Below are 13,492 nucleotides of genomic sequence, written 5' to 3'. Positions count from 1 at the left end.
TACTTTATACTTACTAGCTGTGTAACCTTGGGCAGGTCATTTAACTCTGATTGCCCCTCCAAAAAAAAAAAAAAGAAAGAGAAATTAGGGATTCTTAGTAAGGAAGTAAGGAAGGAAGGCATTCCAGGAATAGTGGCCAGCCTATACAAAGGCATGGAGACTGGAAATATGATGTCATATGGGGATGCAGGTAAGTTTGGGTAGAACGAAGAGCATATGAGGATATGGTTTTTGTTTCTTAGACTTTTGTAAATGCAAAACCATTTCCATATAAAAGGGGGGAATGTAGAAATAGAGACCAAATATGGAAGGCATTGTAGAAGTCAAAGTTTTGCTGGTTTTGCCATAGGGAGTCGATGATGTCAGACTGGTGCCTCAGACTAGTAGACCAGAGCTGGATATTTAGATCTACGCATCATCTGTGTAGGAGCCAATGAGTTTACTGGAAGAGGGGGTAGAGAGAAAGGAGAGACAAGGATGGAGCCCTGTGGTATACTCACGGTTAGAGGACGTGCTGTGAATAACAGGCCAGGCTAAGGAGTGGTTAGACAGATGGAAGGAAAAACAGAAGAGGGCAGTGTCAGGCAAACCCAGAAAGGCAAGGATCCAGGAGGAAAATGGTCAACAGCATCAGATTCTGCAGAAGGGTCAAGGATGAGGCATTAGGACAAGCTAGCGGATTTGGTGATCAGGCCGCTCACTTTAGGGAGAGTAGTTTCAGTTAGAACAGAGGCCAGATTACCAGGATTTGTAAAAACTGAGAGGAAAGCAAAGTAGAAAAAATTAACGTATGCAATTTTTGCTAAGAGTCTGGCTGTTTAAGAAGTGTTTTAAAGCATAGCATAAAGACCTGGGCATGTTTGTAGGCAGTAGGGAAGGAGTTAGAGATTGAAAGGGAGGGATGATTGTGAGGGCAGTGTGCCAGGGGGACTGGAGAGGATAGAAACAAAGGTGCAGGTAGAGGCTTGACCTTGACAAGAAAGGCCTTATGCAAAACTAGAAGTAATAGGAGGCTGCAGAGAGGTAGATTTGGGCTTTGGAAGAGGAAAAGCTTACTAATGATCAGAGCTGTCCCTTCATTGGGAGGTGTTCAGGAAGGAGCTGGCTAGCTACATGTCATGAATGCTGGAGTGGAGGGAGATTACTGCTCAAGTACAGTTTGGACCAGATGACATCAGAGGTCGCCTTTTAAATCCTAGGCCAGTGGTTTTCAGATTGTGGTCTGGGGTCCCTTTCAGGGTTTTGAGGTTAAAACTATTTTCATAACAGTACTAAAATGTTTTAATTTCTAGTAGAGTTTAATCATTTAATCTGTGGATACCTGTAGAGCTAGACAGCATAGTTGTTAGAGCACCAGACCTGGAGTCAGGAGGACCTGAGTTCAAATCCAGCCTGAGACATTTAGTAACTATGTGTCCCTGGGCAAGTCACTTAATCCTGTTTGCCTCAGTTTCTTTGTCTTTAAAATGAGCTAGAGAAGGAAATGACAAACCATTCCAGTTATCTTTGCTGAGAAAACCCCACACAGTCTCATGAAGAGTCAGACACAACTGAAAAACAAATAAACAATAGATAGAACCCACATAAACAAAGCTCTTTGCAGGGGGGAGTCCTTAGTCATTTTAAAGAATGTAATGAAACCTTTAAGAACCTCTGCCAGTGGCTGTGCTGCTTCTGATTGCCTGAGGGAAAGCAGTTCTCCCTAAAAAGAACAGCTGTAATTTGAAGGCTAATCCATAGGAAGAATTCTTTTCTGACCCCACTACCACCTTGGCTCAGGGCCTCAAATGCTCATACTTGGCCTACTTCCTGTTGTTTGGTTTTCCTGCCTCAAGTCTCTCCCCACTCCACTGGGCTATCAAAACAATTTTCCTAAAATGCAGGTCTGACCAAATCACTTTCCTACAGTATTCAGTAAATTCTAGTGACTCGCTGTGACCTCCAAGGTCAAAAATAAAATGCTGTCTTTGATTTTTAAAGCCCCTTATGACTTGGCTTTCTCTTACCCTTCCTTTTACCTCAAACTCCCCTCCGAGTACTCTGTGATCCAGTGACACTCCATCTCCAGACTCTGCATATCCACTTGCTATCTCTCATATTGAGAACTCTCCCTCCTCATCTCTGCACCCAGGCTTTCTCCAAATCTCAGCTAAAGTGCTACTTTCTGCCAGAAGCCTTTCTCAATGCTAGTGCCCTCCCTCTGAGATAACATCCAGTTTATGCTATGTAGATATATTTTTATTCTGTCTATATGTTGTTTGCATGTTGTCTTTTCCATTAGATTGTTAGGTCTTTGAAAGCAGGTTTTTTTTCTTTTCTTTGTGTCCCCAATATTTAGCACAATTCCTGGCACATAGCAGGTACTTAAAAGGACTGGAATTTAAGAATAATTCTAAGAGCCATCAGTTAACACCATACTTTTGCACATGCTAAAGTAAAGAGGATGAAATCTTATTTCAAAGTAAAATTATAATAGCTGCTTATAATTTGTTCAGATAGGAGAAATTATAGTAAGTAACAGTAAAATTATTTTTAAGAAATGAAAAATTCTTGAACCAACTGACAATCTTGGTTCTTCTAATGTTAATAAGTGGTTTTGGACGCAACCTGACTCCTTGTAACACTGAAACTCTGCCATCTCATTATAGACAGCTATTCAGTCATGAAATGAACATTTCTAAATGCAAAAAGAGTCCCACAAATGTGAACAGTCTGAAGCCCTTTTTAGAAACATTATGAACCTGGAATTCAATTCCAAATAGAATTACCATGCCATCTGAACATCTTCTCACATTTGAATTGTGTATGTCATATGCAACTTATTTAAATGAAAAATAGTTAGAGCATCTTTGTGCTAATTAGAGTAATGAACAACCCAAGATTTTGTTATTGGCACGTATGCAGAATAAAGATGAGACTGTTTGAGGTCCAGCCCCTATTTTCAATTGCCCTTTCATTTTTTGCCCTTAGGTTTATTTTCATGCCAATTAGGAAAGAGAATGTGAGTTATGATGAGCTTTGTGCTGCCTCCCCACCTCTGTTGATTCACACACACACACACACACACACACACACACACACACACACAACCCTTGCAGAATTTTGCTGGTTGGAGTTCCAAAAATAGGTTTTGGAGACATAAACTAATAATTTGGACTTTAACAAAGAAGAGGAATTGTCTAACCACAAGTCAGATAGATGGCTAGGGCCATTGTCTTTGAGTCTGCAGAAAATTAGAAGAAAAAGAAATCTGACTTGATCAACCTGTGCCTTATTCAGGCTGGTTGCCTGGGCATGGTGACTCACCGCTCTAGACTGCAGTGAAAGAGCTTTAGCCTTTCTTTAGCCATGGAGTGACTTACTAGCTGAGGCAGTGGAAAGCAGCAGATGGACCAAAAGAGGGGAAGTAGGTGATGACCAGCAGATAAGAGAAAGATGCAGGTCAGTGATCAGTGGAGATGCAAAGCCCATCCAAGAAAGAGGAGAGTGACATTGGGGACTAAAGCATCAGAGGTGTAAAATGCCTAGGTGATCCAGGTGCCTTGGGGACTGGGGGATCCCCATGTACATTCCCTCCCTGTGGTGGAAAGGCATCCTGTTTGAACACACTCCATGTATACATAGAGGGATCTTTTCCGTTATTTAATTTGCTATGGTTAATTAAATGGTATTTGCTTTGCACAAATGTGCCCTCTAACCTTGCAAAAATAAGCATATCAGTGGGAGGAAAGGAAAGGAGTTTATGAGTTAATGGTTTTGAGTGAGTGCTGAACCACAGAGTACTTTGAATATGGTCTAATTTTCCAAGGTCCAATGTGTAAAAAGGAGGCTGGGTGTTTCCTAAAAATGTTCAATTCAGTATTTCAGAGCTCTCTGATTTTGTTGGTGTAGGTACTCCCTGCAGTGACAGATAGAATTCCTCTATGCCTTGGTAGATGGTCTTTGACTTGCTAGAGTTTGAAATAAAAATAATCATCCTCTGGTAGCCCACATTCTGGTGATGATCCTGTTGGAACCTAGCTAGGTTCTCACATCTGAGTCTGAGTGGTAAGAGATCTTAAGAGGTCATCCATTCCCACCCAAATCTAAACAAGAATCTCTCCTATCATATCCCTGAGGAATGCTCACCTAAATTCTGCTCAAAGACCTTGAATTAAGGGGATCCCCTTCCTCAGGAGGCAGCTTATTCCGACAGTTCTTGTTGTGAGGAAGTGTTGTGGGTCCGAGATATATATCTGGCATCAGCATTCCCATACTCAAAGCCTTTATGGTTTGGTATAGGACCTATCAAAGCATGTACTAGTCTAACCTTAGAGATCTCTAAGTCACCTCCATGCCCTATCCACTCAGAGTGGATGGTTTTATAGAATTTAAAGGAATACTACACTTAGGGGGTGGATGGAAGGGAGGAAAAAAAGATTAAAAATAATATAGTGTCATGGAAGGCAAGTTTCATTGATGCAGTTTCAGAAATCTTGGTGCGTTATCTCTATGTTTCCTATCATATGATACTTGGTGAATCATCCCCAGGATAATCTGTGGTGAAATAGCCCTCCCTCCTCCAGTAAAGGAATGAGGGACTAAGGGTACAGAATGTTGCATGATCTCTGTTGTTGTGCAAACCTCTTTGTTACAAGGGAAGATTCCATTTGGAGTGCAATATAGGGAAATGATTTGGGGACATACAAACAAAAGATGTCAATAACACTTTTTAAAAAGGAAAAAAGTGTTTAACCTGACAAATAGAATTTCATTGCTTTCAAATGACATGCCTGCAGCCTCAATGTGTAAAATGGGCAATATGAATATTCTTCTTACACCCCTATTTTAAGATGAGAAGGTTCAAGTTTCACTGTGAAATGATCAGTGGATATTCTACAAACTGTTTTTATTTTTTAGAAAGAAAAAAATAAACTTAATCATCGCTTTCATTACTCTGAGGCATTTCTGGATCAGATAGCATGACCTGATATGCTTAGTTAAGCCCTTTCTTTCTATAAACTTACTTGAAGTTCTCTTCCTCCAAAGTCTCTTCTTGGAGTGGAGATAAGCCTGGGCTCCCCAAAGCTGCACCTGTAGGACCTTAGCTCTGGCAGGGGTGAGCAAGCTTAAAAAAAAGCTTTGTGATGGACTCTGCCTATCAGCCTGGCTAACTTTGGAGAGGTCCATCTAGGAATTGGCTGAAAGGCTTTCTTTTGTTGGCCACAGTAACTCCTTTTTTTTTTTTGGAGGGGGGAAGGGCAGGGCAATTGGGGTTAAGTGACTTGCCCAAGGTCACACAGCTAGTAAGTGTTAAGTGTCTGAGGTATGAAGTCAGATTTGAACTCAGGTTCCCCTGACTGGCCACCTAGCCACCCCCATGGTAACTCTTCTTTAAAGACTGTACAAAACCATGCATTTAAGAGGCACTTACAAGATGCTTATGCTTATCTGATCATGGAGGGAATGTGACCAGCTTGGTAGCAGAGAAGATCCACACTGACCTCACTACTCTTTCAAGTGGTAAACAAGTTGATAATAGAATCTTTGCTTACTCAGCAAGAATTGGGAGAAAAGACCCTTTAAACTAAAACACTCATTTAATTACTACCTTGGGGAGGCATCGGTTAGCAACTTTACCAAAATAAAAAGCCTGTGCTGCTCCAAGAAGTGATTTCTCTATATTCACAGAAATGAATTGGGAGCAGGGAAAAGTTCAGAGTAAGGGAAAAGATACTGCCCCTTTGAAAGTGTTGACCATATCTGTTAGTGATTCATTGAGAAGGGAAAAAGATAAGGGAAAAGTAAGCACAGGCCTTCACTGTTTGACTCCATTAACTATTTTAAAAAAATATTAAATTCTTCAAAAATGATTTATTGGAACAGTTGATGGAACTAATATTCCATTAAATACAAAACCACATTTTAAATATAAATGATTTGGGCAGGGGGATTATCTGTGTATATATTGTTGCATTTGTAACTGTGACTACCAAATGGAGAAGTTATTCTTTCTCATTTAATTCCCTATCCACCTCATCCAAAGCCATCTTCCTATACAGCCATAAAGGTAGAACCAGCTACAGGTGATTAGGCACTGTGCTTTGCAGCAATGGGGACAACTTCCCTGTTCCCATTCTTCCTGTTGTCCTTGACCATGGTGCTGACCAGGATGAATCAGCCCTATATTCTCAGCCTTAATAAGCATCATTTCCATCAAACTTGGACAGTTCACTGATTCTGGCTCATATACTGTTTCTCCTAGCAGCATTTTACTTGTACTACCCTCTATGTCTCCCCCTATACTTCTCCTGGTTAAAATCTGCTATTTCTTTTGAGCCTAACTCAGGAGCTATTTCTGTGGTCCTTTCACTGATTTCCTTCCCATAACAGCCCCTTACCCTCTCCATGAAGAGATCTTTCCCTTCTTAAACATCTTGTTTTACTTTTTTCCCTTTGTTATTTACTTATCAAGGATACTGCCCCCTTGAAAGTGTTGACCATATCTGTTAGTGATTCATTGAGAAGGCTATGCCTCTCTTTAGCATCACATGGGGGAATGTGAGAAATGATTTTTCTTAGTAATCAATCATTATCTTGGAAACTCTGAGCTTCCCCATCTTCCTTTTTTCAAAGTTTAGTCCTTCTTCAAAAGGAGTTTAAGATCTAATCTAAATGGGTCTGTTCCTGCTCTTTATGTTGCCCAGCCAGGTCTGGGAAAATGTTGATTCCTTCCTATTGTTAAGACTAGTGATATGGAGATTGATGTCTCTTTGATTAAGTGACCTGAATCCGGTACTCTAGACCTCATTTTAATATAACCCACATCCACCAGTCAGAGTTGATTGGCATCCCTTGGGAAGATGTACTCCTTAAAGGGCATGTAACCTGTACCCCCAAATTCCAAATTGAGCCAATTCTGAACTGGCCTGCTTATGGAGGCCCAGTTTTGCAATGTAACTCCCATGCAATTCATGTTAAGGCAGCTTGAGGGAAATTAAACCATAGACAAGGGCAAAAATAAAACAAAAGAACCCCTCTTGTTTCTGTCTGGGCCTCTCCTGTACACTTACACTGTAAATAGCCACATACATCTTTTTTTTTTTTAATCTCACTTGCTAGATGGAAGATTCTTGAGGACAAGAAACATTTTATTTCTTTTTTGCCCCCCATCACGTCAATGACAGTGTCCTGTTTGCACTGAGTTTGTGAAGGCTCCAGCCCTAAGTCTTCTGCCTAAACATTCCCAAGTCAACTTCCACCAGCTACTATGCTTCGAAACAAGACGAGAAACATAAGATTTGGGATTTGGGATTGTACCCTTTCCTACTGCCTCATACACTAACTGTGATCCTGAGCAAATTACATAAGCTCCATCTAAAACTCTGATAGTTTCCTCATCTGTAAAATGGGTATAATAGTAGCATCTGCCTCACAGGGTTGTTGTAATGATCAGGTAACAAATATACAGTATTTTACAAACATCAAAGTGCTATAAAAATGCTAGCTATTATAGCCACATGTACATGGCATGCTATTTTTCGAGGAGTACTATACTATGAGTTAATGTTTTAATGAGTTAAACTTTTAACTACTTTAGAACTACAAGATGTATCCTTTAGGCTTTTTTCTGCCACATCTTGTGATTTCTCAGTGAAATCAACTTTGCTGATAAGCTGGAGACTTGTACAGAGTCTTTATTAATTTTTCCCTTTGGATAAAGTAGTCTTCATTTGGGCAGTCTTGTGTTGGTAAAAGCCCTGGACTGGGCATCAGAAGGCCTGCTCTCAAGTCCGGTCTGCCATGGAACTCATCAAGTAGCTGTGGATTGATCACTTAACAACTCTAAGCCTTACTGTCTTCCTGTGGAAAAAGGAGATAATACCGATCCTACCTCATAGAAAGTGCTTTGTAAACTATAAAGTGCGATGAAAAACAACAAAAGTTTATTATTTTTATCTTATCTGTGGACCCCATAACTGTTTTTGTGTGGCAGAGAACTTGTGATTTCCCTCTATTCATTCTAAAATGTTGTAACATAATTATTTCTTAGGTTTGTTACCAAAATAAGCTGAAGTTGGCACTTATAGGCCAGAGTCTCTTTGGGCAAGAAGTCTATAGCCACCTCCGGAAAGAAGGCCATCGGGTAGTTGGAGTGTTCACAGTTCCAGACAAGGATGGAAAAGCTGATCCATTAGGTAAGTGTGTCCTGAAATAATTAATTTACTTTTCTAAAGGAGATAGTTTTTTGGTCATAGCTATTTTATGCCAACTATGACCAATTGAAAGGCATTTTTATTGGAATTCAGTAAACATTTATTTGGCACCTATATGCAGAGCACTCTGTAAGGTTCAAAAGGAGCACAAAGCCAGGGTTGTAAGTTTCCTCAGAAATCATCTTATCCATGCACTGAACAAAAATACAAAGTTAAAATAAAACTTTCTCTGACTTCAGGGAACTTCTATCCAGGTGGACAGATGTAGCAAATGCACAAATAACTATAACAAAATACATAGCAAATGTAATATATATATATATATATATATATATATTTAATACAAAATAAGTACATTATAAAAAATACATAAGGACACAGAAGGATATAAGCAAAGAGTTTTGTGAAGACCGAGGAAGGAAACTATCAGGGACCTGTAATCATAGTCACTCCTAAAGGAGTAGGAAAGTCTTCTGAGGGTGTTGTCAAAGTGCTGCTGTCACATCCTTTACATGTCTTCTATGCCCAAGACCTCAGGGATCCCAGGCCAGGACTCAACTTACCCAGAGGAACACAATCTAGGAATTTTCTCCCCTCCCAGAGTCCCCCTGCTATGCCATGGAGAAGTCTTCTTGGACTTAGTGTTCTCCTTCCTTCTAACCCTCACAGCTCTGCTGTTATAACATAATGGACCAGTCTAAATACCAGGCAGAAATTCAAGCTTCTTCTGTTTTTACATGGTACCTGTAGGCAATCTCAGAGAAAAAAGTAGGCTAGTTCCCTGAGGACTGCCAACACCTTCCTGGTTTACAGATTTACTCCACTGTTTACCTAATTGTGGTCGGAACAGGAAAAGTTTTCTGAAGAAGGGCCATTTGGGTTGGGCTTTAAAGAACATAAAATAGAAAAGAAAGTCTAGGGGCGGCCAGGTAGCACAGTGAGTAAGAGCACCGGCCCCAGTGTCAGGATGACATGGGGATTGAATCTGGGCTCAGACACTTAGCACCCACCCAGAAATAACTGGCCGTGTAACCTTGAGCAAGTTACTTAACCCCGATTGCTTAAAAAAAAAGTCTATAAAAAGCTTAATGAAGTTATCCAAACTGAGTCAACAAATACCTGGTTCTTGGAGTATTCTTTTTTAATACCCCTATTCTTTGGTGGCTCTTTCTGGCAGCAACATTTTAAAAACTGTATTCCAGGTAACTCAAAAGGCAACAGAAAGATATAAGGTTGGTGTGAGTTATATGTTGGCAGTAGTTGCATCCGTGTTCAAAATGGAATAAAAGATCAGAAAAGGAGGCCATATGACAAGACGATTCAGATGTGAATAGCCCAGGGAATATAAAACAAACAAACCAGCATTAGGAGTGGATCTTCTCTAGAGGATTTATGACAAAGGCACAGACAAGACTCTCACAGGGTGAGGAGGAGTGGATGGCTTGTGATCTTTTCCAGGGAAGGCATTTGCCCACTGGATCACAGGTCCCTCCCGACAGCAGGGGCTGTATGCCTGAGAATCGTGGAATACTGTGATCTCCAAAGAGTCAAAATGTCATGGGACCCAAGGGGCAATGGGAAGATACAAGCTCCAACATGTCACCAAATGATGACTGGCAGAGAAGACATTTTCAAGGACATATATGATCACAAAATCTGGTCATGGAGCAAGAATGACAGACTCATAGATAGCCAGCCAAAGAAAGCCTCCAATTCATCAGGTGGATCATTTACAAAGTACTTACGAAAAAATGTGGAAGAAAATCATGTAAGATGAGAAGGTATGGGTCTGTACCCACCTAAACAACACAAGTACTATAACGCTTGCCTACTTTTCCCTTGGAAGAAAACTTGGCTTACCTTCTAAAGTGCATTACTTACTGGGTATTTTAAAGGCAAGTCAGTGCTCATGTTCACACATAGGTGTTTGAGGGCAGATAAAAATATAACTAGAGGGGATGAAGAAGGAGCTTCCATATTGGTCTAAGGCTTCTCCAAGCAGAGCAATGCTCCAGCGTCATGACAGCCTTAGAAACAAGCCTGCTTTTCCTATCTCCATCTAGTAACATCTTTGTGTGTACATGTAAACATGTCCCTTTGGCAAAGCACTGGAGCCAGGCCTTGTATCTCCCCATCGCAGAACATTGGTACTAAATGAATTTGATTCTCTTTCTTTTTTAAAGTAAAAAAGTCATGGAATAAATTTAATACTAAAGTTGCTTTAATTCTAGTATGAATTCTAAGTTAAAGTGCCTAAAAACTTGTTGTGCTTTGTGGTGGCTAGTAAAATCCTTGGACAACAAGGTCAACTCAGTCAATACTTAAAGAAATTAATTCAGACTATTCCCTGGAAGGTCAGATACTGAAACCAAAGCTTAAATACTTTGACCACATAATGAGAAGAGGAACTCATTGGAAAAGATCCTGATGTTGGGGAAGATTGCAGGTAAAAGGAAAAGGGGATGACAGAGGATGAGATGGATAGATGATGTCATGGAACCAACGAACATGAACTTGGACAAATTCTGACAGATAGCAAAGGCTAGAAGGGTCCCTGGAATCAGGAAGAATGGGACACAACTGAATGAACATCAACAACAAATATTTTATTGATTTGTTTGTTTGTTTGCTTATTTATTTATTTATAAGACTGAACATTCCTATCTCACCCAGGCTGAAAGTTCAGTGGCCACTCATGCTTCCAAAAACAATATTGATTAGCATGGAAGATTCAACCAGCTCCTTTTCTGACTTGATTCAATTGACCTCTCCTTAGGAAACCTGGTAGTTTTCCACTCCCAAGGTGCTCACCAGTACGGTGCACTTAGTACAGGCACCTAAGGCCTTAACCCATATGCAGCTCAGAGCTCCCAAGCTCAGCTGATCCACCAGCCTTAGCCTCCTTCAGTAATAGGAATTGCCCCACCACACTGACCACTCTCTCTCTTTTTTTTAAGGACTTCAAAATCCAATTATCATTTGGGTTCTGCAATTACTCTGCCAAAGTAGGTTTAATCTTAGTAGTTAAAAAGAGCATAGCAATTCTAATTCATTTATGGCTTCTAGAAATTCAATCTCTTCTTTCAGTACTTGTTATTAAATAACTTTGATTAAGGAGCAACCAAGCATAAATATTCATTTAATCCAACTATCACTTTCCAACTTGAAAGGCAGTTAATGTCTAAGCTCATCACTTCTTGTTCTTGCCCTGTAATGTCCACACCATTAATCACTCAACAAAGAGACACAGACCAATCAAGAGCAAAAAGAGCCTGGAGATGGGAGATCTGAACTGACATCTATTCTTCTGACCTGAGTCACTCAGTATCTGCTTTGTAGTCAGGATATGGACATGCAGCTAGAGAGCCTGGTACACATCCTGGCTCTGCCACCACTCTTCCCGGTGCCATCTTGAGCAAGTCACTGTAACTCTCTGCGCTTCATTTTCTCATCTATAAAATGATGGAGTTGGACTAAGGGACATTCTCTCCTACTCTGAATATTTAGGATGGTCTGACCTTCATCCTTTGTAGACTACATTGAATAAACACTATGCTTGAGAAACAGCATAGCACCTCTGGATAGAGAAGGCGGGGCTTGGAGTTGGGAAGACCTAGTCCTCCTCTGACACAAACTAGCCATGTGACCAGGGGCAAGTAGCTCAATCTCTCTGTGCCCTTAGTGACATCATGCTGACCTGTATCCATGGAGGGACTTTCCACACTGGGCCTTCCCTGATGATGGTTGGAATAATTTCATCATTCCACTGATGAAATCTTACCCACCCTCCCCCTAAATGACTTCCACATTCATGTTACAACTCTGAAAAATCATGCTTTGTTTATACCCTCTAGCCATAATCTTAATCAATGTAACAATAAAGTTAATTTGTCATTTCCTTCATGTGTTAATGCCTTTCTCTTATAAGCAAAATCCCTTATGATTTATATAGTTATATAAAATGTGAAAAAAATCAACATGGAAACCAGGTGATATTTACCACTGAATTATAATAGAACAAGTTGAACTCGGCACGATCCACACCACTTTGGTAACATTTTTTTCTTACCATGCTTTGTTTCTCATTTTCTTATTCCATGAGTTATTTAGATATTATAAATTCTTATACAATTATATTTTACCTTTTCATGAGCCACATTTCTTTAACAACCTTGCTTCTTTCCCCTTTGCTCCCCCTGCCCGGGTCCAGCTTTGGCTGCAGAGAAAGATGGAATTCCAGTGTTCAAGTTTCCCAGATGGAGAACCAAAAACGAGACCATCAGAGAAGTCATGGAGGCCTACCGATCCGTCGGAGCTGAACTGAACGTCCTCCCCTTCTGCACACAATTTATTCCCATGGATGTTATTGATTGCCCAAAGCACGGTTCTATTATTTATCACCCATCTATCCTTCCCCGTCACCGAGGAGCTTCTGCTATCAACTGGTGAGATGTCTGTTGAAGATAGGATAGATGGCCATGGCTACCTGTCTGCTCTTAACCTGGACAGGTGGGAGGTGGGGCTGTGTCCACACGTCCAGAGTCATTGCATCAGTTCTTCTCTCCTGAGAATTTAGCTAGCTGCTCTTTGACAAGGGAAAGCTTATATTCTAGCATTGCCTTGGAGACAGACCAAAATAACTGTAGAAAACTGCTTATTTGCCTCTTGTTAGGATGAGCATTTCTTTCTCTGTTTTTTTTTTGGGGGGGGGGGAAGCAAAGACAATCGGGGTTAAGTGACTTATCCAAGGTCACACAGCTAGTAAGTGTGAAGTGTCTGAGGCCAGATTTGAACTCAAGCCCTCCTGACTTCAGGGCTGGTACTCTACCCACTGTACCACCTAGATGTCCCTGGGCCTTTGTCTAGGACCAGTACCCACCTTACCTGTAATGTCTGTGATCCTATAATGCTCTCTGCTGCCCCCTATTGTCTGTGCATTGGTAAAAAAAAAAAAGCAGGCTCTCCACCAATTTCTAAGTTGTAAATATGAGAAAATTATTTTATCCTGTTTCTTGTTTTATTGTGCAAAAATTTTTTCTTCCAGTTATTTGAGTATCCTGTTCATGTGACTGCTTTGGGAAGCAAATGAGCACATTGGGTCTTCAGAAGCATTTTTGGTCTAACTCAGTGACATGCCCTGCACTTAGTGTAGACGCTCAGTGCATACGTGTCATACAAATGAATGGATGAATGAACACCTGCACGTAAAGCTCTTCTAGTCCTAAATCCTCAGATGATCTTTTCTTGGAGAATCTTATTGATTCCTTTTTATTTTAATATCAAATGGTATATACTCC

At 40.5% G+C, this 13,492-nt stretch overlaps 2 protein-coding genes across 4 annotated transcripts in view; one reads left to right on the top strand and one right to left on the bottom strand.

Moving 5' to 3' along the window:
* WASHC4 (WASH complex subunit 4) overlaps nt 1–3,562 on the bottom strand; it is an 86,456-nt gene extending 82,894 nt beyond the window's left edge. For all 3 annotated transcript variants that reach the window (XM_069099391.1, XM_069099392.1, XM_069099393.1), the window contains exon 1: nt 3,559–3,562. The gene's annotated coding sequence lies outside the window, so the exon portion shown is untranslated. The remainder of the gene's footprint in view (nt 1–3,558) is intronic.
* ALDH1L2 (aldehyde dehydrogenase 1 family member L2) overlaps nt 1–13,492 on the top strand; it is a 60,726-nt gene that overhangs the window by 10,669 nt on the left and 36,565 nt on the right. The window contains exons 2-3 of the mRNA XM_069099394.1: nt 8,033–8,177; nt 12,406–12,640. Of these exons, the coding sequence (XP_068955495.1) occupies nt 8,033–8,177; nt 12,406–12,640 (380 nt within the window). The remainder of the gene's footprint in view (nt 1–8,032; nt 8,178–12,405; nt 12,641–13,492) is intronic.

This window comes from Petaurus breviceps, unplaced genomic scaffold (assembly GCF_028583685.1).
Source record: "Petaurus breviceps papuanus isolate PSGF00001 unplaced genomic scaffold, PetGlider_PUasm1.0 379, whole genome shotgun sequence".
NCBI lineage: Eukaryota > Metazoa > Chordata > Mammalia > Diprotodontia > Petauridae > Petaurus > Petaurus breviceps.
This window is presented reverse-complemented; position numbering and strand designations above follow the sequence as displayed.